Source organism: Lonchura striata, chromosome 30 (genome assembly GCF_046129695.1).
Source record: "Lonchura striata isolate bLonStr1 chromosome 30, bLonStr1.mat, whole genome shotgun sequence".
Classification (NCBI taxonomy): domain Eukaryota; kingdom Metazoa; phylum Chordata; class Aves; order Passeriformes; family Estrildidae; genus Lonchura; species Lonchura striata.
Window position 1 is genome coordinate 5,394,390 of NC_134632.1, and position 26,023 is coordinate 5,420,412.

Sequence of the window (26,023 nt, forward strand, 5' to 3'; positions counted from 1 at the left end):
AGAGCTGACAAAGCTGACAGCCTGGGCACAAAGCAGGGCGCAGGAGCAGAGCTGGCAGCCTGGGCACAGGAACAGTTCACAGGAGCAGTGCTCACAGCCTGGGCACAAACCAGGCAATGCAGGAACAGTGCTGAGCCGTGCTGGGAGCCGCTCACAGCTCTGTACCATCACTGAGTGCTCAGGCTTGTACAGATCTGAACAATCAGTGCTCAGAGAAGACTAGAGAAGCTCCAGAGGTTCCTTCCAATCCCATTCTGTTATATATGCATTTACAATGCGTGCCCATATGCATCCCTATAAAAATCCCCCACACTGTAAGGAGCATCAGCCTTTGAGGTTGCTGCTACAGCCCCATTAAAGAGAAAAAAAGGAGACAAGGTGATATTGTCAAGGCAAGTTTAATAGAGCACAGATTCTTTTCTTTCTCCCTCTCTAATGATCAAGTGTTTATATACATTGTATTAGAGTAGATTAAAAAATATTACAGAACTGATATCTGATTTATACAGGGGTGTTGTTTAAGCAAACAGCTGAGAATGTTGAAGGAGTTAGAAGTATTCCCTCTGTTTTGCACCACTTCCAAAACAAAAGCACCACAGACTGCTGAAATTGTAGAAGATGACGAGACGTACAGATTTGGTTTATTCAGATTCAGGCAAGGCACAGGTTAAGGAACACTTGTGTGTATGTACAAGGCCAGAAGCCCCGGTGGCAGGCGGGTCACTGTGCTGGGAGCGGCTGTGCCATGTGCAGGGCCGGGGCCTGCATGGGCCAGCCCTCCTGGTGGTTCTGCAGCAGCCGGTACAGCTGCTTCAGGTGTGCCACGATGTTGTCCTTGATGTCGGGCGTGGAGATCTGCAGCCGCACGCTGCCGCTGTCGAAGGAGCGTGTGAAGTCCCCGGAGAACATCTCGTAGATCATCCGCGCCACAACGGGGATGACCTGTTGGAGAAGTCCCCATTGTTAGCCTGAAGGCATGTGGAATATCCCTGCTACTCTGCAGAGCCCCTGTCCTGGATGCAGAGATGCTTTCCACAATGCCCTAAAACGCACTCACAAACCAGTTCGATTCAGCACGTGTCACATTTCTATTTGTTCTCCCAAACCACCAGTCTTACTGCAGTTTTCCTGGTGTCAGAAGCCACAGCAGAAAAGAACAGATCTCAGTCTCCACGGGAATTGATCCTAAACTAAACAAGGCTGGCATATGTCACCCCAGAGCCCTACCTGCACCACGATCAGCTTCCTCTCCCTGGGTTTTCCATCAGGCCATTCTTCTCCAAAGCAGAAGTAGATCTCATATGGTGGCTGTTTCTCAATTTGTCCCTTCTGATGGGCAATCAGCTCTAGGAAGAGAAGCAGAGTGCTGCAGGGTTGTGCTCTTTAGGCTGGAAACACCCACGACATCCCACCTCATTGCATCACCCCCAGCCTTACCTACACACTGTCCTCTGCCACCTCTCTCACACTTACTGCTCACTCCTTGCACGTGAAGGGCTTTCTTTAAAAACAAGGCCCTCTGATGTCTCTCAGAGCATTAAAGGAGTCTACACACCTCCTCCCACCACACACCTGCTCCAGGCTCCCCTGAAGTCAGGGGAGAAGTAGTGGCCCTGCCCCGCTGTCCACACCTGCTGCATGCAGGCAGAGTCCGGTGCAGACCACCCTTTCCAACAGTGCCATGACCAGTGTCCAAAGCCGTTTTCCAGAAGCAGAAGTTACCTACCACTTAGGAACGTTTCCAGACAGAAGAGCTTGACCTTCTTCTGCCTCTCGATCAGGTTTGGGGTGGTGGAGGAGGGGGCACAGGGCCCAGACCAGTACACCTTGCACTGGCAGAGCCGCACGGCGTAGATGGCGTGGCCGCTGACCTCCAGGATCAGTCCCCTGTCCATAACGTCCAGCAGCCGACTCGTGAACACCTTCTGCCTTTCGTTGGTGATCTGCTCTGTCCCTGGAAACTTGACCTGCTCCAAACTGATGGGCCCAAAGAGCTCCTCCTGGTCTGGCATAGGACCCAGCTCTCCATAGAAAAGTCTGCAGCCCTGCGGGTTGCTCACGGTCGTTGTGGGTCCGGTCTCCTTTCCTCGGTATTCAAACTTGATTTCTAGGTCTGTCACTGAGAGAGAAACCATCAGTGTGGCTTTTCCTGGAGCAGCAGCAGCAGGGACACCACGCAAGCCCTGCTGCCCTCATGGGCATGTTTACACCACACACAATCCTATTTAAACTACACACGTTCGCCTCACTCACTCACTCACAAACAGCCACAGGAAGAAAGGCAAAATACCATTTTCTGTGGGGTTTTCAAGTACAAAACAGAAGCACTATTACAAGCCCATGCACATACTTGGCAGGGAGCTGATCCAGAGCTCGGGGCTGCTGAAGAAGTCGTGCTGCAGCGCCGTTGGGGGCATTTCCATATCCAGGGGTTCATTCTTTGGCCACACAGTTTCAGGGCTGCAGTTTTCTGCACTGGCTGGAGCCATTGGAGAATCTACAGAAAGGCAACAGCTCCTCAATAAATCCAGATTTTATTTCAAGCATTCAGCAATTTACTAACAAATACCTTCACTAATACATTAGTCTGTGCCACCAACCATTGATATTAAGAAATGGAAACGTCTCTTGAATTGGGACATGCTGAGATTGATTCAATTCTTCCTCCTCTTCATCATCAAGATCATTATCCTTTTCATCCCACGGAGCTGAGCCAGTGGAACCTGCAAACAAGCACATTCTTGTGGGTGGATTATCAGCATGAAACACTGGGAAAAGATCATCTTCCTGTTGAATATTAATTCGTGTATTTTTCAAATTTCAGTAAAAAAGGATAAACCTGATCCAAACAACATGCTAATTTCAGTTTAATATATAATTCTAGAAGTGAAGGTAAAAGTACTGATGAAGTAAGACACAGTATTGCCAATATTAGATTGTTTAGCAGGAAAACATGCAACTGTGTGTGACTTTTAGTTTTAGGACTAAAGGATGGTTCAGAATCCTTTTAGTTTAAGTACAGGCTTCACCTGGCAGCTGCTGCTGCTGCACAAGGGCAGCTGGAGAGTTAATGCAGAGAGGGAAGGAGCTCCCTTGGACCAACGCCTGCCCAGGAGCCAGCCCGGCCCTCACCTGGATTAATGATTGATCCCTGGGACTGCGGGATGTCGCACACTTCATAAATTTTAATGGGGTTCATGGGCACCTCCTTGGTGCCATCGTACATCAAATTAAACTCTCGGCTCTTGTTAAGTGCACATCGGAGCTGGGCTTTCCACTTTGCAGGGTCAGGCTCATCCACTCCTTCCTGGTATTTTCCCGTTTCCACGGCCCATGCCTGGGGACAAAGTACAGCCAGCTCAGTCCAGCCCTCCTCACAGAGCAGCTTTTATCAGAAACCAAACTTCCAAACAAATTCACCGTAAAATCCTTCTCGTGCAGAAGTCTTAATTAGAACTCTTGTGATAACAAAGAAGGAATTTCCTACTTTAATAGTTTTTCTATTAAAAGAAAGTGGAGAAAAATAGATGTAAATCCAAATTCCAAAAGAATGTTCACAGTTCTGGGTTAGAGATTTTGTGGGTCTCAGATTCAACACCAGAAGTAATTTTTGGCAGGGAGCCTGTGCAGGAGGAATGGACTCGGTTAAAATGGAGTAGAAGGACAGCCACAGACATCTGGCTGGCCTCTCCCTCTCTCACCCCAAAATCTGATTATTGGTCCAAGATGCCTCCAAAACAAAGGTCAGAAATTCCTCAAAGGAGTGCAGGGAGTTACAGTGAATCCTTTGGGATAAGAATATTAGGGACAGCAGCGATGAGTGCTTGTGATGAGCTTGTGGTGGACCTCTTAAGACTTATGTAACGGCATTTCATGGTTTGCTGCCAAGAACGAGCCAGTGACCACATCCCAGCCTGAGCAGATGAAGCCAACAGCAATCATCTTCCCCAGACCAAGGATCACACAGCATCTGGCCTTTGGTGGTGGGAAAGGGTTAAAGAACTCAACACCATCCCAGGCAGTGCCAGGCTTGGCATCCAGGTGCACAAAGTGGCTTTTCTGAGGTCAGATAAATAAAATGTGCCTGCAAACAGCTCCCAAGATGCCTGCCCAGCTCCCGGCCAACAATCCAGCCCTTTGTGTCTGTTCCAGAGCCGTGGGATGGCCGAGCTCCCCTCTCTCACCTTGAAGATGGTGTTCTCCTCCTCGTGCTGGGGGCTGTGCCGAGTTGCGTGTTTCCAGGGGATCTGGAAGCGCTTCGCCTCGCGGTTCAGCCAGATGAGCCCGGGGTACATCCCGCTGTCCACCTGGGCCACCAGCCACGGCTTCAGGCGCACCCGCCGCGGGTGGAGGGCCATGGTCTGCAGGGGTGACAGCAGAGCCACGCTAGAGCTCACTTGAGCCTCACTGGCTTCAGGGAAACGGAATTCATGTAACCACAAAGGGCCCTGTGCTGTGTAACTGCTGTGGTTCCTGTGGTACTGCACCCTGAAAGCTCCAGGTCAGCTGCAGCTGGGTGCCTCCTCTGCCAGGAGAAGGCACAGACCTTCCTAAGTGGGGCCAGGACTGTTATAAGGACACAGCTCACACCCTCAGCAGGCACAGACCTTCCTAAACGGGGTCCAGGACTGTTATAAGGACACAGCTCACACCCTCAGCAGGCACAGACCTTCCTAAATGGGGCCAGGACTGTTATAAGGACACAGCTCACACCCTCAGCAGTCACACACACCTTCCTAAGTGGGGTCCAGGACTGTTACAGGGACACAGCTCACACTCAGCCTCCCAGAGCTCAGCTGGCACACGGAGCGCGAGCCCTGAGCACACCTGGGCTGTAAACCCCGAGTAGGAGACAAAGCCACGAGCAAGCCACAGCAAGAGCAGGCAGCAGAGTTTCCAAAGCCTCCACACAGACCTGGGAGAAGGGGCTGATCTGATCTCTGCTCCTCCAGTCCTGTCAGATGCACCCAGGAGGAGAAGGGCTCGCCTGGCTGGGAGGCTTTAGCCCAGCCGAGGAGCAGGGGCCAAGCTGAGGCACAGGGGCAGTTTTACCAGACTCAGACTCTGAAAACCATTTTATAGCTTTTCCATGAATGCCCTGAATGCAGCATGATCATTGGCAAACAGCAGTGACCTGTAATAACCAGGATGTTTATCCAGAAGGACATGAACTGCAGGTCTGCCTGCGCTGCTGCTAAAAATCGACTGCTGTTTACTTAATGTTTTTGTTAAGTAGCCCTGTGCTGCTCATACAATTGCAGCCAGCCAACAAGATTTTCCTTGTGTAGAACAAAGCCAAACAAACAAAATTAACGTGTGTCCCTCTCTAAGTAGAGGCATCATTCAGTGTCTAGATTTTGGAAGGCGATTTCTGCACTACACGTGTGCTCAGAAGGTGTATGTCCCATATTCCTTTGTAATTCCTGAAAGAGGTGAGAAATTACAAATATTTCCATTAATAAAGCAGTTATATGACAAGTACACCTTTGCCATAAGCCATAAGAATATTGCTGGAGGAGTTGCAAAATGTGTCTGGTAGCAGAGATGGAGAAGATTAAAAAAATCCTATCCAAGAACTAGTCTAGGAACAGGTTTTATTTGTTCAAATACCTGCAGATCCCATTCAGAGGCAAGGGCTCACACAAAATTAATCCAAACACAACTCCGTTTATCTGTTTATCTTTTCTGCAAAGAAAATGTTCAGCTTCAACTACAAACCATTTTTAAATAATAGTTTGAAAATGTGTGGGCACATTACCAGACTGTTTCTCAGGAGCTGCAAAGGATCAGGAAGCAATAATCAAAATTATTTTAGTGTTCCTGAAACTGCATTGGTGGTTCTCCATGTTGGAAATGCTGTCAGAATTAAAATCTTCAGAAGAGTGCTTGCAAAGGCACAAAATCCAGGTTAATCCTGGACGTGGAATTGAGACCAAAACCAGTCAGTGACACTTCTTGAAAAGGAAAAAAGAAGTGTCGTTTTGAAGAATCTTTAGTGGGGCTGCTTTCCACATCTCTTTTACACTTAACCTTACAAGCAGTCCCTGCTAATAACCCGTGCTGTGCACACACAGTGAGACACGGTGATTCAAATCCCCGGCACAGGAGGATTTGTGCCTCTCACAGCAGAGGGGTCGGGTGCCAGGGTGGGTGTGCCAGGGCGGGTGTGCCAGGGCGGGTGGGTGCTGGCCGGGATTGTCCCCGAGCAGGCAGCGTCTGTCAGCGCTCCACACCACAATGCTTTATGACCTTTTATCACCAGTGACTTGTTGACACAATAACTGAGAGCAAATCAACTTGGATCCCATTGCTGGGCTCAGACGGTGAGTCAGCCACTCACAACCTTCAACTTCGAGCCGGTGGGTTCCACTAATGCCAGACACCCGGGGAATGTCTGTGCACACTCGGCTCTGCCGAGGCTCCTCGGCAGTGCACAAACCCGGGACTATCCGGCTCCCTTTATTCCCACTCAGCTCGGGTGCTGTGGAGGGATAATTAGCACATCCCTGTGCTGCTAATGTCTCTCTGCTCAGTGATGTAATTACTGCCTGTACCCTAATTATTAGTATTTCTCCTTGGAGACATTCAGCCCAAGAAGAACCACTCAAAGCCAGGAAGGAACAGGGCTGCAGAGAGTGACCAAGGTCAGGGACAGAGCCCCGGTCAGCTGTGGTGGACTCGGTGCCAGACAGTCCAACAGCACACGGAGCACCAGGAAAACCATCCTGAAGCCCAACACAGCCTTGCTGCACAGATGTTTTTGCTCCCCGCCTGCAGATCCAAATATACTCAGAGTTCCTGCTCCACCTCATCCATTAAAGCCTCTGAAGATGGAAGAGTCTTCTCGGGTTCACTGCTGTAAACCCACAGACCCCTCTCCTTGCTCGTTACCTTTGTTTGACTGTATTATCCACTATAGTATCCTGGATTTCATGGACTTGTATTCATTTTTTCAAAGGCAAACATTCTCACAGAGAAACGGGCTGAATTCCCATCCAACGCTGAATCACCTCCCTACACCGGGAACCCGGGGCTCCCACATTTCAGAGCTCTGTACATCTCCTGCCTCCCACCACCCCCGCCGTCCCCAGCACACCTGAACACGATCAACTCTGAATTCCCACTTTGCACACCCCAACCGGGTCACCTCAGCCACGGCCAGGCAGCCCCTGAAATTGGAAGGGGCAGGAGCTGTTACACAAAGCGTGGGGCTTTGGGGTGTAACAGCCGCGACCCGAAGACTGCAGCGGGTGAGGGGGTGAAGGACTGGGGGGAACACACCAGCCTTGCCCTAACTTTAGGCCTCGCTTTACAGCGCCCTGGGAGGCGTAGCCCGGGGCGAGCGCGGCGCTGCCCGCGGGGCCGGTGGCAAGGAGCGCTCAATCGGCGTTTCCAGCGGGCTCTGCCCCGCACGGCGCCCGCACCGCCGCCCTAACCCCGGGGCCGGCCGCTGCAGCCTCCGGAGCCCCGCACGGAGCCCCGAGCCCCGCCCGCTCCGGCCCCGCTCCGGTCCCGCTCCGGCCCCGCTCCGGTCCCGCTCCGGTCCCGCTCCGGCCCCGCTCCGGCCCCGCACCGGCCCCGCACCGGCCCCGCTCCGGCCCCGCTCCGGTCCCGCACCGGTCCCGCTCCGGTCCCGCACCGGCCCCGCACCGGCCCCGCTCCGGCCCCGCTCCGGTCCCGCTCCGGCCCCGAGCCCCACCCCGCTCCGGCCCCGCTCCGGTCCCGCTCCGGCCCCGCTCCGGTCCCGCACCGGTCCCGCTCCGCCCGCCAGCCCCACGCCGGACGGGGCCGCGCCCGGCGGCTCCGGGGCCGTCCGATCCCCGCGCCCCGCACGGCTCACCCCGTCCGCCTGTCCGTCCGTCCGTCCGTCCGTGGGGCCGGGGCGGGTCCGTCCCGCGGGGGCTCGGGGCCGCCCCGCGGGGCCCGCGCGTGGGGCAGCGGCGCTGGGGCAGCGGCGGCCGCGCTCACGCAGGGACCGGCCCGGCCCGGCCCTCACCTGCCCCGCCTCACCTGCCCGGCCCTCCCCTCACCTGCCCAGGTGCGCTGGGCGCAGCCGCGCCGCCCGCCCCGCCCCGCCCCGCTGATCCCCCCGAACCCCGCGCGGATCCGGGGCGAGCGGAGCACCCCGCACCCCCGCCCTTCTGCCGCGACCCTTTTCCTGTCAAACGGAATATTTAGGGAACTTCCAAAGTGGATATTCCGTTTCCCCGGTAAATGGAGTATCTAAGAAAGGAGGTTTGCTTTTAAGCAGGATATCTTTGCCTTTTAAATGGAATATTTTGGAAAGAAAGCCTTACGTTCCTGGGCTTTTTCGCAGTTCAAAGCATTCAGCTGACTCATAGAATCACGCCATGATTAAGGCTGGAAAAGCCCTCGAAGATCATCGAGTCCAAACATTAACCCAGCCCTGCCATGTCCACCACCAAACCGTGTCCCTTGGCACCACATCCGCAGGGTTTTGAGCACTTCCAGGGGTGCTGGCTCTGCCGTTCCCAGAGCAGCCTGTTCCAGAGCTTGTCCATCCCTCCAGTGAAGAAATTCCCCCAAATATCCAATCTAAACCTCCCCTAGCACACCTAAGTACATTTGCTCTTGTCCTACATCCATCCATCCATCTGTATAAATGCATATCCAGTCAATGGTAACACAGGATGAAGCCAAACCCTAAAGTCAGCTCCGATTAAAGTCACAAGCTCACAGTTTCTTCCCTGAAAAGCACAAAAATGTCCCTCTTCTCTGGCTCCATGCTCACTCTGGGGTCACACCTACCCCTGGGAGGGGGCTCAGCAGCTTCTCCCTGGTCCCTCCACAGGCTCCAGCCCTCCAGCCTCGCGTCTTATTTATTTTCCTCGTAGGTGGAGAGCCATGACTCAGTGGTGAATCTTGGTTTCAAGGATCATACAATACTTCACCTTTCAGTTTCAATGAACCAGAAAAAAAAAATGGGAATTTCCCTTCTCCTTCTCCCCATGAACACTGTGGAAAACACTGAACCCTGACTTTGGGAAGGCTGACTTACACCCACAGCTCAGTCCCGAGCCAAGAGGTTGGAACTAGACAAAATCTTGGAGATATTCACAGAGATGAAACAATTCACTGTTTTTCTGGGGAACTTTGGCTTGCTGGATACCAAGTGCAAATTAAATATTTCAGACTTCATCCAGCATGGACTCCCACTCAGAGGAAACATGCAGGAGTTTGTCTGCTGGTAAGAGAATCTTTGTGGCAGGAAGCAGAAGACAAGGTGTGACACTCCGAGGTCAGCGCTCTGTGCTGGTGAGATGGGTTTCCTTAGTGGTACCTGACCACTCCTGACGTGTACATCAAGGCACAGCTGCTCCTGGAGTAAACCACCCTTGTTATTCCTGCTGTATAAAGCACACAGGGGTAGGACAATTCTGGGAGAAACCAGGAAGAGACACAGGGAGGCATTGGGCTGAACTCCAGGCCAAGCTCTGAGGGATCTTTGATCTCTCCTCAGACGGGCCAGCACATCCCATCCCTGCATTCCTGCTATGCACACCTCTGCCCGCTGGGACACAGGCAATGCCAGCCTGCTCTGGGCTGCAGGGAGCTCTGGAAGGGGACAGCAGTGCTGCTGCTGCTCACGCTCCTGCTGCCTGTGCTGGCAGTGCCTGGGCAGGGCTGGCAGTGCCTGGGCAGGGTTCTGCCTTCCTCAGGTGCCCAAGCCACAGGAGGGGTCCTGGGGCAGGTCAGGGCTGGGGGATTTGAAAAAATGGAGCAATGTGGCAAAGCAGCTGGGTGAGGACTGCTCCAGCTTGGAGCTCCAGCCTGGGAGAAGGGTCCAGTCCTGCCCACAGCGTCCCTGCAGCTGGTGCCCCCTGTGCCAGCTGTGCTGCCAGCGCCCTGCTGCCTCTGCCACAGCTTCTGCTGCCTTCCCAGCACCGACACAGATGCCAAACAAATGAGTCTTCCCAGCCCTCTGCAGGGTTTGGTGGTTTTTTTTTCCCTCTTGAGTTTCTACCAGCCCTGCTGGAGCGTGTGGCAGCACGTTGGGGTAGGCAGCTGACGGGAAATAAGCTGCCTTTTTCCATGCTCTTGGCTGGGAAACTCGGCAGCTCTGGAGCTGCAGGGGTGATAATGCAGGATAAGTCATGAGGCAGGACGTGCAGTCAGATGTTACCTGGCTGGAACTGATCATCCAAAATGTTCACTCTGGCACAACACAGAGCGCTGATCCTGCTCCTTCAGGCAGGCAAGCAGCACCAGCCTCTGCGCTGCGGTGTTTTCTAGAGATTAGTCTTTTTGTTTTTACCTCTCTCTGCTGTATTTACCTCTACCTGCATTTTTTTTTTAATCAAATGGAGATCTTTTGGCTGATAAACTTATGAAGTGACATCCTGCTGGCTGAGAGACAGCAGCTCTTTCAGTGCAGTCTGCAGAGCACACAGAGGATGTGCAGAGGAATATTCATACCAGGAGCTATGCGATTTACTTTATTTCAGTGCCAAATTAATATCACTGTTTTATCAACACAATTGTATGTCATGATGCCTGCAACAGCAGCAGCTGGGCTTTGTACTCCAGGTCTCTTGCAGCCCTTTGTTCCCAGCTGGAGAAGATTGCAGTCATCAAAACAAAAAGGAACCATTTTCTCTCCTGGGAACAGATCACCAAGTTCCCATAAGGCAAAACAAAATTATGCAATGAGTCAAGACAATGTCCTGGGCATGTGGAGTCTTGCTGCGTGCTCTCAGCACTCACATTCCAGCAGGCAGCTCCGTGCAGGAGAGCAGCACACAATGGTGGAGAGGCTTCACCCAGCACAGCCCAGACTCCCCAGCTGTCCTGCAGGAAAGAGGAATGAATCCCTCCCAGCCTGTCCTGGCAGCCCCTCTGTGCCGGGGCTCTCTGTGACCCAGGGAGAACTCCTGGCCTCACCAGCCAAGATAATTCCAAAGTTAGATCAAATCATTTATAAACATGACTGTGGCTTCCAAATACTTCTGTCCAGTAGCTCTAGAAGAGGAAAATGGGGGCATGGATTTATTGCTGTTTTTCTCCGGGCAGCCCCACAGCTGCTCTGCTGTGGACAAGGCATCTCCGAGTCAGGGGCTGAAGCACTCCCAAAAGGAGGGGTTGAGTTCATGATTGTCTTGCATTCTTCTAGGCACAAGGATAGATAAGAATATCATTAGATAAAAATGCTTTAACTGAAATAGAAGAGTCTTACATTTTCTGGCAACTTCTCTGGCCCTTCCCATCCATCTCCAGGCTTCTGCTGCATTGTCTCTGTCCTCTCTTTGCTGTTCTTTTCAGTGAAACCAAACCTTGCCTGGATATCCTTACATGTAAAGGTGTAAGGCTGTGTTATACTCCTGCAAACCTCCGTGTGTATATATAAATATAAATAAATAAACAAATAAATATAAATAAATAAATATATATATATATATACAGTACCACTGCCGGGTCACTTGCAGGTGTGAGCGGATTCGGGCCAAATCCCACTCTGACAGTGCAGCATGAATTGCTCTACTGTTCTGCAATATCAAATTCAAATTGCAGCCAGGTTCTTAACCAGTATTCTTACGTGAGAGAGGCTCTTCTTCCCTAACTAACACCAAAAAAGTTCCAAAAAACGAGCAGCTTAAATGCATCTGGGCCTTGCATTTAGGCTAAGAGAACCTATGGTTTCCTATTAATGCTGCTCCAATCCTCTTAATGAAGATATTGGGCTGGCTTGGGCACATTTATAGCTCAGGTCATTCCTTCCCCTGACACAGGCAGTGGCTGGGTTCAGAACAATGGCTCTGTGTGCCAAAAAGCTGCTGAGGAAGAGGAGAGGGCTCTGAGTGTGCTGGACAGGAGCAGCGAGCCCAGGCACGAGCTGCATTTTGTGTCTGTCATCAAAGCCAAAAATGAACGGGGGGAAGGGGTGAGCAGGAGGATTTCCATGGACACAAAGAGGGGAAGGGAATAAGGAGAATATGCTCTACAAATATGGAAATAAGCAATCCCTGCTCTCCTTAGCTGCAAGCTTTAAGAAGGAGATGTGGCAGTAAGAGGAATGTGTGTGTATTAGGTGCCTTCACTAATTGTGTCACAGCCTACGGAGGCATTGAATTCATTTAATCCATCAGCAGCTTTTCCTGTGGCAGTGTTTGTTTTCTCAGGATTCCCTCTCTGTAGCTGCTGTTTCTCCTGTGCCCCATCTCACTGGAGCACTGAGCAGCCCCCACAGGCAGGTAACACAAGCCAGCACTGCAAAGATTCCTGTTCCTTCCCCCATAATCCCTTTTTCCCCTAGAAAACTCTACAGGACAGAGAATGGGGCTGTGTGTTGTGTGTACAGGGAACCTCTGCTCCCAGATTCTTTGACAGGGAGGAATTAATGTGCAGAAAGACCCTGAGCCCCTGGAGTTTGCTTCTAAATAGGGCACAGCTAGAACATCTGAAGGTCTCTGGGGCTCATGGGTGGGAATCTCCTAATGATCTTTAGTTATTTTTATCCGTGCCCAGTGCTCAGTGCTCCGGGGCACAGGAGCCACTCTGAGATCTCCTGGGAGCACACGGAGCTCCAGGAGCTGGGCAGGGGAGCAGGAACAGAAAATAAAGCACAAGAAGGGGAAGGTGACAGGGCAAGACACAGCACTGACATCAGAGGAAGGCAGGAGACAGCAAGAAGGAAAAGAGCAAAGGACTTTGGCAGGGTTTTTCTTCTTTTCCTCCTGTTTTTAATCCTGCTTTCCGAAGGAAAATGGGACAGCAGTTCACCAATGCTGAAGGGGAGCAAGGAGAGATCGATGTTGCAGAGCTGCAGGAGTGGTATAAGAAATTTGTGGTGGAATGTCCCAGCGGGACCCTCTTCATGCACGAGTTCAAGAGGTTCTTCGGAGTCCAGGACAACCAGGAGGCAGCAGAGTATGTGGAGAACATGTTCAGGGCTTTTGACAAGAACGGGGTAAGTGCTGAGAAGGTTTTACAGTCATTTATTGAGATTATTATATACGTAATGAGGGACCAGTGAGAGCAGGAGAAGAGCACAGGCTGGCCTGGATTTATCTCCTCAAATCTCCCCCTAAATTAAGGTCAGAACGTCCCCTTAAGGGACTAAGGGTGGATTAAAAAGTTGAAACTTAGGCAGTCACACTTTGAAACCCTCAAGCAGCCAAGGCTCCCACATGGCAAAAATTTTTTAATTTGTTGAGGTAGAGGGGAAATTCCTGTGCAGGAAAATCCTACTCAGGCTTGTTCTGTGTTGGAGAAGTGTCAGTATCAGGTACGAGCAGGTGGTTTGTAATAGAATATCAATTTTAGCTTTGCTTTCCAAAAGCAGAGGTGTGCTGAACAATTCGGACATTCTGGCTTTGATTCCCTTCGCTGCATTTGCCATGAGACACCTGGGGAAGGTGGGTTTTGGGTGCAGCCACAGCTCTGCATCCCTGCACTGCTGCACTGCAGCAGGGATGCTGTGGGCTCTCAGCTGCCTTGGCTGGGCAGCACTTGCCAAATGCCTCAGTTACTCTTTTCCTGAGGCTCCTGATCATTCTCCAGCTGCTCTGGGGATGTTTGTTCCTTGTATCAATACAGGAAAAGGGGACTCAGCTTGTTCATCTCTGATCAACTCATCTCCCTTAAGCTCCCTTTGGAAATAGGGTCAAAATCTCATTGCAGTGGCAGCAAAAGTCAGTTTGTGGGAAGGATTTAAAAAGGCCACAGAAGATGTCAGCAGGTCAGGCTTCTCTCAGTATTCCAAGTTGTGAAAAACCAAATTCCTGCAAAAAATGAAAGCTTCAGGTCCCAAAGTCCCTTATGAAAGCTGTGGGGAAAAGGTAGCAGAGCAAACTGTGCATAAAAGTTGAAGTCCCACTCCTCATTTACAGGGTTTTTTTAACAGGACAGGGACTCTTTTCCTGTTTTTAGTGGGGAGGAGCCCAGCCTGGCTGCACAGGGTGTGGCTGTGCCTGCTGAACTGCCACAAACCTCCTTCCAAGTGCCAAACAAGCCCCTGCCCCTGCCCTGTCCTTCTGGCAGCTCCGACCCAGCTTTTCTGGAAGCTGTAAAAACTTTTCCACCCACCTTCTACCCAGCCAAGGGTCACCCAGCTGCTGCTTCTGTGTTGCCACAGGATAACACCATTGATTTTCTGGAATACGTGGCTGCCCTGAATCTGGTTTTGCGGGGCAAGCTGGAGCACAAGCTGAGGTGGACGTTCAAGGTGTACGACAAGGATGGCAACGGCTGCATAGACAAACCCGAGCTGCTGGAAATCGTGGAGGTGAGTGGGCACTGCCCAGCCCCTCCTGTGAGCAGAGGGCTCCGGGGCTGTGGTGGGCAGGCTCGGGGATGCTGGGCACCAGCCGGGCACGGGCAGCTGTGCTCTGCACTGAGGGCACAGCAGAAGCTGCTCGTGCCCTGTGAGCCCTCAGGAAGGGCAGTGCCAGGAGCTGCCCCGTGGGCAGCGGGGCTGGGAGGGTGAGCAGCCAGTCACCTGCTGCAGGTGTGAAAGCAGGCCAGCCTGTCTGGGCCACCTCCCATCACGGCTTTGAGGTCAGCCACAAGTGCCCAGAGCTGTGAGGCCGCTGCTAATCCTCTCTCTGGGAAGACTTTAGACAAAAGCCTTCGCCCTAAGCACGAAAGGTACCCAGGGGCAGCAGTGCCACGGCAGGAGCAGGTCCAGCCTGGCCCCAGAACGTGAGCTGAGACAGGCTTGGGCTGCAGCCGGGGCACGGCTCCCCAGAGAGGGCAGGGGCAGCCTTTGGGTGCCAGCAAAGAATCCCTCAGGGGCTGGGGTTTGCCCCTCTGAAACTCTCCCTCTGTGCTTTGCAAAGAGCCCAGAGGTGTGAGCAGTGAGAGAGGAGGGCAGGGGGGCAGCAGCTTCACAGGGCAATGAGGTGATTCATGTGCAGCCAGGGCAGGCTGAGGCCAGAGGTCCCAACCCAGAGCTGAGGTGCCCCGGGGCAGAACTTCCCAGAAAGGTTAAAGCCTTTGAAAGAGACCTTGACAGCGATGGGATGGCAGCAGGGCTCACTGCTTTTCATCTCGCAGTCCTTGTCCTAACCTGTGAGCCCCTTCCAGTCCATCTACAGGCTGAAGAAGGTGTGCTGGTCGGACGTGGAGGACAGGACCCCGCTGCTGACTCCCGAGGAGGTGGTGGACAGGATATTCCAGCTGGTGGATGAGAATGGGGACGGTGAGTCTGGGTGGCCCAGGTCATTCCTGCCTGCCAGGGCTCCCTTGGCTCTGCTGTGTGTCCCACAAAGGACAGCTGGACTTGGTTCTGCTCCGTTCCACAGGGCCAGCAGACCCTTGGTGGAGCAGGGAGAAATCTTTTCGGTTGTTACTCTGCTGTAGAGCACAGAGCAGTCGCTGCTGGGGCAGTTTTGGTGTCACTCTGACAGCCCCAGCAGGCAGGGGCAGGTCCCGGTGCCAGCACAGAGCTGGGTGAAGGCGCTGCTCCAGCAGACTGGGACCTGCAGGACCTGCCTGACACAGGTCCTGGAGGGGCCCGGTGAGCCCCTGCAGGGTCCGGAGGGTCCCGTTGGGGTGGGCACCCCTGGGTCCCGTTGGGGTGGTCTCAGCCCCTGGCCTGTCTTTCAGCTGCCTGGCCCCAGAGGTGTGGGCACGCCTAAGATGGTCTGATTAGCGTTTTATCTGACACCTGGGTGGAATCCTGCCTCCTCCTCCTCTCTTATCTCCCTCAGTGCCCATCTGTGCCCCCATCTCACCCACAGGGCAGCTGTCTCTTGACGAGTTCATTGATGGAGCCAGGAAGGACAAGTGGGTGATGAAGATGTTGCAAATGGATGTGAACCCCGGGGGATGGATCACTGAGCAGAGGAGAAAGAGTGCTTTGTTCTGAGCGAATTCGGCTCTCACGCAGCTGAAATGGTGATGCTGAGTCCCAAGGGCGGCCCCTCCTCTAGCCTGGTAGTGACTTTCCTTTTTAATTCCATCTCAGCATCCAGATGAAAACCGGCGTGGTTTAAGGAGTCATCTCTGATGTAAAACCCTCGTGCTGAGCTCTGCTGGTACCCGGGGACTATTTCTGGCCCGTGAATAAGTCTTGCTGTGTACACAATTCCGTGTTTGCCAGCTCTGCTTTTTGGATACACCCCAAGGAACAAACTTCGTGCAGCAGATGCTGAGCAGGTTTGGGGCTGGTGGCAGGGAGGGATGGAGCCAGCAATGCTGTCCTGTCCCCAGTGCAGGTTTGGGGAGGGATGGAGCCAGCAGTGCTGTCCTGTCCCCAGCGCAGGTTTGGGGAGGGATGGAGCCAGCAGTGCTGTCCTGTCCCCAGCGCAGGTTTGGGGCTGGCAGGGCTCACTGCTGCTCTCACAGCTCTCACAGCAGCACGGGCAGCTCCTGGATGCTCGGGGGCTCTCTGTGTGCCCCATGGCATTCACTGGTGCCCTGTCAGATCCCTGCTGGCCAGCACAGAGCCCCCAGCACGGGACAGCACCCAGAGCCCCCCAGGGAAACGAGGGCAGGGCTGGGCAGGAGCAGCAGCAGCTCCCGGGGACCAGAGGCTGCTCCTGCTCCTGCCCGGAGCCTCAGGGGCTGGGGATGCTGACTCCAAACGCTGCCATTTCCCAGCCCCACGCAGAGCCCAGGTGGGACCCGGCTCCTTCCAGCCCCTGATCTTGGGGCCTCTGCAATGAGAGGATTTGTGCTGCTCCACGGCAGGACCCCAGAATCAGAAATCATGGATGGTTTGGGCTGGGAGAACCTCAAAACTCCTGGATTTCCAAGCCCCCTGCCCTGGCAGCGATGCCACATCAGATTGCTCCAAGCCCTGTTCAAACTGGCCTTGAAAAGTGGAAAAAGTGACAAAAATTCCAGTACAGTGGTTTTACACTGCACTTAATTTAGCCCCAGACTGCAGATTCAGAATTTACACAAGTTGCAGGCTGAGCTCTGCTGTTCTAACCCGTGTTTCTACATAGAACTATGTGGGAAAAGAATTTGGGCTGAATTGATATTTTGGTTCACCTTTATTGGATTTACTGGTTCATTCGAAAGAAGAAAACCCCCCAGGAAAATAACATGAGCTTGTCTGTTCCATTTTAATTTTCCTATGGGATCAGTGGGCCAGGTCATACCAATGAAAAGATTTACAACCCCTCTTTTGTGGCCTTTAATTAGGACTGTAGTAGCTGTCATTAGCTGATTAGTTTGCTGGTTTGTGGTCTTGTCAGTTTAGCCAGTGTTTAAATTCCATGGGGAAGTGCTCAGGATTAGACACAATCGTTGGTGGAGTTCAGCGGTGCCCATTTCCACTTGGAAACAGCTTTTTGTGAGTTCACTGAGCAGTTTGTGGTTGCTGATTGGACTTGTGCTCTCTGCTGCTCCGAGGCAGCTGCTCAAACTCTCTCTGGTCAATAGTTTATCAGCTCAGGATCTGAAAGAAAAATCTGACTTCTGACTTGAGAGCCTGGATGAAAGCATTCACTTTTATTGATTTTCCAGCTTGTGAAAAAATGTTTTCATTGGAGGATAGAAATCTCTAAGAATTCCTTACTCTTCAGCATCTCACCAAGGTAACACAGCCTGCTCCTCTCGCACGGGTTTAGAGAGGCCGTTTAGTTCATAGAATTGCACTTTGCTGCTTCACTGAAATGCTTCAAATTCTCCAGTTCTGCTCACCTGGCCAGCCCAGGCCCTGCAGGGGCTGTCCCCAGGCCAGCAGCGCTCCCCTGGTGAGCACTTGTACAGATGTCGGTAGAAGTTTTGTAAAACACGACTTGAATAAAGAAATATTTATTAAAAGCCTTTGTTTCCCAGAATCTGTTTGTTAATTAGATGAAGAGCTGCGTAAGCACCTGACTGAAACTGTAGCCTGTGAGTGTGATATATTGAATTTAGGGGAGGAGCTGGTGAGCAGCTGACAGAGATAAGGCAGAGGTGGGATGCTGTTGCAGAGGAGGGAAGGAGCCTCTTCTGTTTAACTTCCCTGTGATGACAGCGAAATCCATGAGAGGATAATTAAAAAAAACAAACCAGTGTTTCTCAATGGAACTGGAACCAGGTGCCTAAACGAGGGGAGCAGAAACTGCAGCCAGGTGCCCCCAGTGTAATCTGGCAGGACTGGAGCAGGACAGCAGCTGGGTGCTTCCAGTCCTGTGGGCGCAGGGCAGGGGCTCTGTTTGTGCCAGAGCTGGCAGAACCCGCGGAAAATCGCTCCTCTTATGGATTGTGTCATCTTTGCTGAAGAAATGGCAGGGTGCTTTGGCCTGGCTGCTGTTTTAAAGGCCGGGCTGCAGAAGCCCTGACCTCCTCCCCGGCTCCGTTCACAGCAGGCTGGCGATGGCAGGCGTTTGCATAATCCGTTTTCCAGACTTAGGGCCCAGCTCCAATTGGATTTGGCTGATCGGATTTCCTTCTGCTCTAAACTGGGAAGCAGGATGGCTTGGAAAAGGCAAATGCCACTTGACTTTTCTGGGCTACCATCTGCTCCTTGCCGATGCCCCGCGGCTGCGTGGGAGCGAAGGTGCAGAAATCAGCTTGGAGAGCTGGAGCTGAGGCTGTTGTGGAAGGGAGAGGGAGCAGCAGCCAAGGAGGCGTCACATCCTAAAATCCTCCGGGAGATGCATCCCTGAGCAGCAGGACGGGAGGCTGAGGAGCAGCGAGGGTCCCGCACGCAGCTCTGAGCTCAGCTGAGCTTTGGGCAGGGGCGGCTCTCCGGGGCTTTGTGTCCGGGACATTGGTGGGCAGGATCCCTGGAAAATGTCCCGTGGGAAGCCAGAGTGACCTCCTCAGCCCCGAGCCGCTCACTGCAGGCGCTGCCTGTGCTTCTCTAACAGCGCCTGTGCTCTGCTGTGCCATGGCAAAATTCCTTTCCTTTCCTCCCTTTCCTTCTTTTCCTCCCTTTCCTCCTTTACTTTCCTCCCTTTCTTTCCTTCCTGCCTTCCTGCCTGCCGTTCCTTCCTTTCTTTTATTTCTTTCCTTGCTGACTTTCCTTTTCCTTTCCTTCCTTCTTCCCTTTCTCTTCTTTCTTTCCTTCAAAATTAAGTGCACCTCGGGAGCCTGGGGAGTGCCTCAAGTGCATCACCCTTAAAGATCCTGCCTGATTCTGGGACCCGGGGCTGTTTTGGGGGATCCTCTCGGGTTTCGGTCCCGGGGCTGTTTTGGGGGATCCTCTGGGGTTTGGGTCCCGGGGCTGTTTTGGGGGATTCTCTGGGGTTTGGGTCCCGGGGCTGTTTTGGGGAATCCTCTCGGGTTTCGGTCCCGGGGCTGTTTTGGGGGATCCTCTCGGGTTTGGGGTCTCGGGGCTGTTTTGGGGGATTCTCTCGGGTTTGGGGTCCCGGGGCTGTTTTGGGGGATTCTCTGGGGTTTGGGTCCCGGGGCTGTTTTGGGGGATCCTCTCGGGTTTGGGGTCCCGGGGCTGTTTTGGGGGATCCTCTCGGGTTTGGGGTCCCGGGGCGATCCCGGCGCGTTCCGCGGCTCCCGGCGGGGCCGGCAGGGGGCGCTGCGGGACGGGCGGACACGGCGGGAACGGGGGGAGAGGGGGGGCCCCAAAAACCGGGAATGGGATGGCATGGCATGGCATGGCATGGCATGGCATGGCACGGCATGGCATGGCATGGCATGGCACGGCATGGCATGGCATGGCATGGCATGAGATCCATGGGATCCATGGGATGGGGACAGGGGTGGGTCAGGGACAGCCCTTTTAGAACAACTTTGGCTTTATAACTAGAGATCTGACTGCTCAAAGCTGCTTCTTGCCGCCCTTGGGTGCAGAGGGAGGCAGAGGGAAGCTCGGGCAGGGCTGAGGGGGTCTGTGCCCGGGGGGAGCTCAGAGAGCCCACGCTGAGCTCAGCTCCCTCCTGTGCTGCTGCAGAGCCAAAGGGCTCTGAGCGTGCTGCTGCTGATGTGCGGGGAGCCGGTTCTGCTGCAGGAGGCAGAGTTAGTTCCACTGTGAGTAAACAGCTCGGCCCACCCCTGCTGAGGGGTGCAGCTGCTCCCTCTTGCAGTGCTGTGAGGGGCCAAGTTGGCCACCACGGGCTCCTGTGGTTTGTGAGCCCCAGAACATCCCCAGAGCAGCTGTGTCTGTACTGCTGAGAGCCACTGAATCTGCCCTGCCAGAAACAGAAGGGTTGATTCGAGAGAGAAGAAGCGTGACCTGAAATAATATTGTAAAACATCTTTATTAGCTCACCTAATAAAGGACTGGAAGTACAAAAGCTTCCAGGTAAAACTCCGTCCAGTGAAAAGGACGCACAGGAGAAATGGTCAGGAAGCTGCTTATGGATTGCAAACACCCAGTGCTAAATAACAAAACTCTCAGCTGGGCAAGAAATCCTTCCTGGTGTCCTGCGCTGCCCCACCAGGCCTGGGAGAGCCCCCAGGGGTGAGGAGCTCCTGCAGGAGCTCGGGTGAGGCTGCCCCTGCTCCTGTGCCAGGGCTGCCCTGATCCCTCCCGGGCACTGCCCTGATCCCACCCGGCTCCGGGCCTGGCAGGGACCCTCGGGTACCACGGGCACTCTGAGCCTCGCCCTCCAGAACCCACACTGCCAAGGGGGTCAAAACCTCCTGGGGCTCCTTTGCCAGGTGGGAAACACCAACAGTCCTACAGCTCCCTTCAGGTTCCTGCACTGCTGGTTCTCTTATCTGGAAGGACCTCCTTCCCTCCTTCCCTCCTTCCTTCCTTCCTTCCAGATGCTTCAGGGAGAAACATTTCCTTACAGTCCAGGAGGTTGTTAAAAAAAGGCACCATTCAATGTTTTTAATGCTTTCAAACAAGGAAAAGCCACTGCATTCACCCCTCCCCTTTTTCTAGCTCAGAAATGTTTTATCACATTGTCACTAATCACTGCTGAGCGAACGATGAGGAGTGAAGGCAGGAGCGACCAGAACTGCTGATTGCTCGGGCTGCAAATACAAAAGGAAGGGGAAGGTTTAGATCTGCTTTTCCAGGACCCCTCTCACCGGGGCCAAGTCACGGGCAGCCCCTGCCCGGACCCCGCCGGGGGTGTCGGCCACAGCCTCGGTGGGATTTTGGGGGTTCTTGGCCCACCCAGGCTGGTGCTGCTCCCCTGCCTGGGGGCTGTCCCCGCTCTGAGCTCAGCAGAGCACCCCGGGGCCCCGAGGCCATCCCGGGGATGCCAGGTCTGCCACGGGGAGCTGCAGCCCCGCAGCCCCAGCCCAGCTGGCGGTGCCAGGGGGGCCGGGGCAGTGTCCCGGGAGCTACGGGGCAGCCTGGGCATCATCCCGGGAGCTACGGGGCATCCTGGGCGTCCTGCCCGCCCTCGTGGGGGTTCTTGCCGTCGTTCTGGATCAGCCGCACGATGTGGGTCAGGTCCAGGCTGCGGGTCAGGATGTCCAGCAGCATCTCGTCCTTCTGCACGCCCTCCATGAACTCCTCCAGGGACAGCTCACCTGGGGGCACATCCCAGAGCTGCGTTAAAGCCTGCAGGATGGCTGCTCCCTGTGCCCCAGCATGGCACAGAGCCTGGCAGTGGGGTCTCAGCACCGGGCACTGTGCCCCAAAGCCCAGCGCAGACCCACCTGGAGGGGCTGGGGCAGGGTCCCCTGGGCATTGTGCCCACCCTGGAGGGGCTGGGGCAGTATCCCCGGGCATTGTGCCCACCCTGCAGGGGCTGTGGGCAGTGTCCCCTGGGCATTGTGCCCACCCTGGAGGGGCTGTGGGCAGTGTCCCCTGGGCAGCCCACAGGGGATGGGGAGCTCAGCCCCACCGGGAGCCACCCTCTGCCAGCTCTCCCCATGCCGGTGGTTTGGGACATCCAGCAGCAGGAGCTGCTCTGGCAGCCTGGGGGGCAGGGGAGGGAAGGCAGAGCAGGGGCACTGCCCGAGGAAGGGCCTCACCATCTCCATTTATATCGATTTTGTTGAACACCATGTCTGTGAACTCCTCCGCCGTCATCTTCTCGTTGCAGCGGTTGATGGATCGAATGGCCTGGAGGGGAGAGGGGCACAGGCATTGCTGAGTGCCCTGCAGGGCTGTGTGCCCACCAGAACAAGTGCCCAAATGGCCAGGCATGAAAGGCCAAATGCTAAAACTTGTTTTCAGGCAGTTAGGCTTTGAAAGGAACGAGTCCTGTCTAAAAGGCTGGAGATTAAAACCACCTAAAAAGGCAATCGATGCTTTACAAGATTTAGTGGGCATGCTGGGATAAGACAGAGGCCATTCACCTCTGAAAACCCTTAGATTAAATTCAAGTGCTTATCTCAGCCCCAGTTTCAGCGCACAGGGTCAAGCAGGCTGCCAGGAGAGGACGAGGGGTGCAGGGTCTGGGGCTGGCACAGCTGGCAGCGCTGGCAGAGGACAGCAGCAGGCTGGGGCAGTGGGATTCAGGGGCTGGCAGCTCCTGCTGCAGCCTCTCCGTGTCCTGCAGCCCTCTGTGGCAGCAGTGGGGAGCAGGGCCCACTCACTTTGATGATGTTCAGCAGCTCAGCCCGGTCGATGCAGCCGTTCCCATCCACGTCGTAGAGCTTGAAATACCACCTCAGCTTCTGATCCACCTTCCCCTTCAGCACCAGGCTCAGAGCTGCCACGTATTCCATGAAATCTATGTAGCCATCCTAGAAGCAGAAGGTTAGAAGCGAAGGTGAGACAAAAAGCAGAGTCAGGCAGTTTCAGGGACCATCTTGGTCACTTCTGGAGTTCCCCAGAGCTGCTCCCTCCACGCTGAGACCAGGGGCTCGTGGGGTGCAGTGGTGAAAGCCAAGGTTCCACCTGAATCTGTGAGAAATGCTGTGGAATGATAGAATTATACAGCCATAAAGGCTGGGAAAGGCCTCCAAGCTCAAGTCCAGCCTCGGAGCGATAGATGTTGGGAAGGCAGGGACTGGGTGGGTGGGTCGGGCTGGGGACTGAGAGCTGGCCTGTGCTCAGGGAATTAACACGCCAGGCATTAATTACCAGCCCAAAGCAGCCGGAATTCAGAGGTCAGAGAGGTTTGTGCAGATGAGCCCTGAGAAATGACCCACCCCCATCCTGCCTGCACACACCCACAGCTCCTCTCTCCTGCCAGGGGGTCTCATTTCCAGGAGAGGAGTGAATTCAGAAGTGACCCCGGCACGCTGCTGACATCTCGGGCTGGCAGGTGTTTCTCTGTGCCCGTGCCATTGCTGTACCTGCTCCACGTTTGGAGCACAAACACTTTTATCTGTGACTTTCCTCGCGGGTGTTTGCTCTCCCCAGCTCGTGCCACGGCGTTTGAGGTGTCCAGCTGGACCCAGGACGTGGCACCACTGCCAAGCTGCTGCCACGAGCTCCCAGGCCACCAAAGCGCCCCCAGACCTGATGCTCACAGCTGCCAGGGGGTTGCTAAAATGCCTCCTGCCCAGCACAGAGCGTTCCCTGGTGTTGGAAGGGCAGTGGCTCCTGCTGTGCCCCGTGGATGTGGCACTGGGCACAGGGTGCTGGTGAGCCTGGCAGAGCCGGGGTTCAGCGATCCTGGGGCCCTTCCCAGCGTCACTGATTCCATGATTCCCACCACAGGCCTAAGCCAGGCTTTTGTCAGTGAGCAAAGGCAGCAGGGCCTTCCAGAGGAGATCATCTGCTTTATCCCAGTGCTGCAGGAGCCAGATTAGGGACAAATCACTGCTAAGCCCCGTTCCCAGCAGGATTTCCTGGGCAGCAATTCCCTTTTCAGGCATGCATTCAAACAGGGCACTGAGCAAGGGAAAGGCCAAGGCACGAACCAAACACCTGAAGGATTTAGGGCCCGATTTGCATTTTTGTCAATGGGATTAATGCCACTAAGCCCTTTGGGTTGCCATAAAATAGATTCCTCATCTCACAGGAGGTGCAATTTGAGGTCATTTGCAAGGAGAGGAGGATGCAGTTTCCTGCTGGAGACACAGCATCTGTCTGCTTCCCAAATCCCTACTGCAGGACTGCATTTCCAAATCCCTGCTCTGGGACTACATTCCCAAATCCCTTCCCCAGGACTGCATTCCCAAATCCCTTCCCCAGGACTGCATTCCCAAATCCCTTCCCCGGGACTGCATTCCCAAATCCCTGCTGCAGGACTGCATTCCCAAATCCCTGCTCTGGGACTGCATTCCCAAATCCCTGCTCTGGGACTGCCCCTCTGGGGCCTGGCACAGCCACAGCCTGGGCTGCAAAGTCTCTGCACAGGGAGCCCGAGCTCCTTTTCCCATGGAATAAAACCAATCCCAGTGCAATCCATGGCCAGTTCCAAGCACAAACATTCCCAGTCCAAGCTGGGGACTGCCTGTCCCTGGGTGAATGCAGCCCTTGTCCTCGCAGCTCCTGTCACAACATCCAGTGCTTAAGGATTAAAGGGCACTTCATCTTAGAGGGATCAAAGATGCCAGATAAAACCCCACTGTTTTAAAAGGAAAATGTCAGTTCTGGGGGGAGCCTCTGTGTCCTTGCAGAGCAGGCAGTGGGTGAAGAGTTTTTGTGGCATTTTTCACGTTCCAGAACCCGTTTGCAGTTTCTGGGGCTGCGGTGGCTCAGGGTGCAGCACCCAGAGCAGTTTTTGTCTCACACCCACCCAGCCCCAGCTCACGGGATCCCAGAGCAGAGCCCGGCCCATCCCTGCACGGCCGAGTGGAAGGGCAATATTTACCTTATTAAAGTCAAACGTCTCAAACATTTGCTCAACGTATTTGTTCGCTGCCGGACTCAGGTTTTTCAAGCCAAAAAACTGCTTGAACTCGTAGAGGGTGAGCTGGCCAGAAGGACACTCCGTCATGAACTTCTTGTACCACTGGTGGCACTCGGTGGTGCTCAGCTCCTCCACGCTTTTCCCGTCCATGTTCCCCATCTCCACACCAAGGGCCGGTCCCTTTGCAGCCAAAAACGGAGGCTTTGTGAAATTGTGGGGGAAAATCTCCCAGTTCTGCCTTCAAAGCCCACACGTCCCCAGCAGGGCAGGCTCAGGGCATCGGGAGCAGCCCAAGTGCCCGGGGCTGTGCAGATCCCAGCGGTGATGGAGACTCGTGTTCCTGGGAAATCCCAAAAGCACAAAACCCTCCTTGGAGGGCAAGGTGACATTTAAGCACCCAGCAAATCCCTCCCCAGCCAATGAGGCTCGGAGGGGCGGTGGGCTCCTGCAAGGCATTAAGAGTTCAGGTTAAAATAGAGGAGAGGTAAAATGGGGAAGTCTTGAAGATTACAGGCCCAGCAGGAGATTAGGAGGGTGGAATTTTCTCTGTGATGAGCTAATCTCTTAATCCACTTCATTTATCATTTGGGGAGGGCTGGTGTCACCTAAGCAAGAACTTTTGGACCAGAACCAGAGTAAGAAGAATGAGAGAAAACCACTCTGAATCCTCTGTGCTGTTTCTGCTTTTTGCTTTCCCTTCACCTCACTCTGCCAGAGGATTCCAGAGGGGCTCCAGAGCCTGGAATTCAGAGAGGGGGAAGTGCCACTTCAGCTCCTGGAAGAGACATGCCAGGAGGGTAAATTTGGTGTGGAGACAAATATAGAAACGTAATTGCTTTGAATGGTAAAGGTTTAAGTCTGCTTTCATTGCAGACAGCAGGAAGGGGAAGGGCCCTCACCCCCCAGCTCCAGGGGTCCTGTGTCCAGTCTTGGTCCTGCTAATTGAGTGGTTTTTCCTCAAAATGACCCCACACTCTGCTCACCCCAGCAGTGTGCCCTGGCTGCTGCTCTGCAGACTCAGCTCACACCAGTGCAGTTAAATGCAGCTGCAATTTCCACTTCTGATGGGTTACCATGAAAAGTTCTCCACATAAATACAAATCCAATGCTGCTTTCACTTTGACACGCAGCATTCTGAGAAGTACTTGGGAGTAAAATCTCAGAAAGCATCGAGGGCCAGAGCCTGGGCTGGAAGTGGAAGGATGTGAGTCCAGGGTGTCCCACAGCTTTCTCCATAACACACAGCTTATATCCAGCAGCTGCATTACCTAACGAGTAACAGAGGCCAGCATTGCTCCTGCACCACAGTAAATCAGGAATAACTCTGCTAAGAAAAGCAACATTACACAATCGCAAAACACTTAGGGAAGAGGAATTAAGCTGAGGAACACTAATTGGATGTGCTAATTGTGTCCTCACAAGGTGAGCCTGCAGGGGTGCAAGGTGAGCCTGCA

General features: G+C 54.0%; 3 protein-coding genes across 3 annotated transcripts; 1 reads left to right on the forward strand and 2 right to left on the reverse strand.

Moving 5' to 3' along the window:
* Nucleotides 1–643: 643 nt before the first annotated feature.
* On the reverse strand, nt 644–7,867 carry IRF6 (interferon regulatory factor 6). The gene is made up of 8 exons (XM_021539484.3): nt 7,841–7,867; nt 4,185–4,361; nt 3,133–3,337; nt 2,601–2,723; nt 2,351–2,497; nt 1,727–2,119; nt 1,228–1,346; nt 644–942 (listed from the first exon to the last, which is right to left on the reverse strand). The coding sequence occupies exons 2-8, from the start codon at nt 4,356–4,358 to the stop codon at nt 721–723; spliced, it is 1,383 nt and encodes a 460-aa protein (XP_021395159.1). The 5' UTR covers nt 4,359–4,361; nt 7,841–7,867; the 3' UTR covers nt 644–720.
* A 4,671-nt stretch (nt 7,868–12,538) lies between these two features.
* GUCA1B (guanylate cyclase activator 1B) lies at nt 12,539–15,826 on the forward strand. Its single transcript, XM_021539485.2, has 4 exons — nt 12,539–12,925; nt 14,093–14,242; nt 15,043–15,157; nt 15,699–15,826. The coding sequence occupies exons 1-4, from the start codon at nt 12,722–12,724 to the stop codon at nt 15,824–15,826; spliced, it is 597 nt and encodes a 198-aa protein (XP_021395160.1). The 5' UTR covers nt 12,539–12,721.
* Nucleotides 15,827–21,184: 5,358 nt separating this feature from the next.
* On the reverse strand, nt 21,185–24,728 carry GUCA1A (guanylate cyclase activator 1A). The gene is made up of 4 exons (XM_021539474.2): nt 24,531–24,728; nt 22,360–22,509; nt 21,793–21,883; nt 21,185–21,345 (listed from the first exon to the last, which is right to left on the reverse strand). Exons 1-4 carry the CDS (start codon nt 24,726–24,728, stop codon nt 21,185–21,187), a joined length of 600 nt encoding a protein of 199 aa, XP_021395149.1.
* Nucleotides 24,729–26,023: the final 1,295 nt, after the last annotated feature.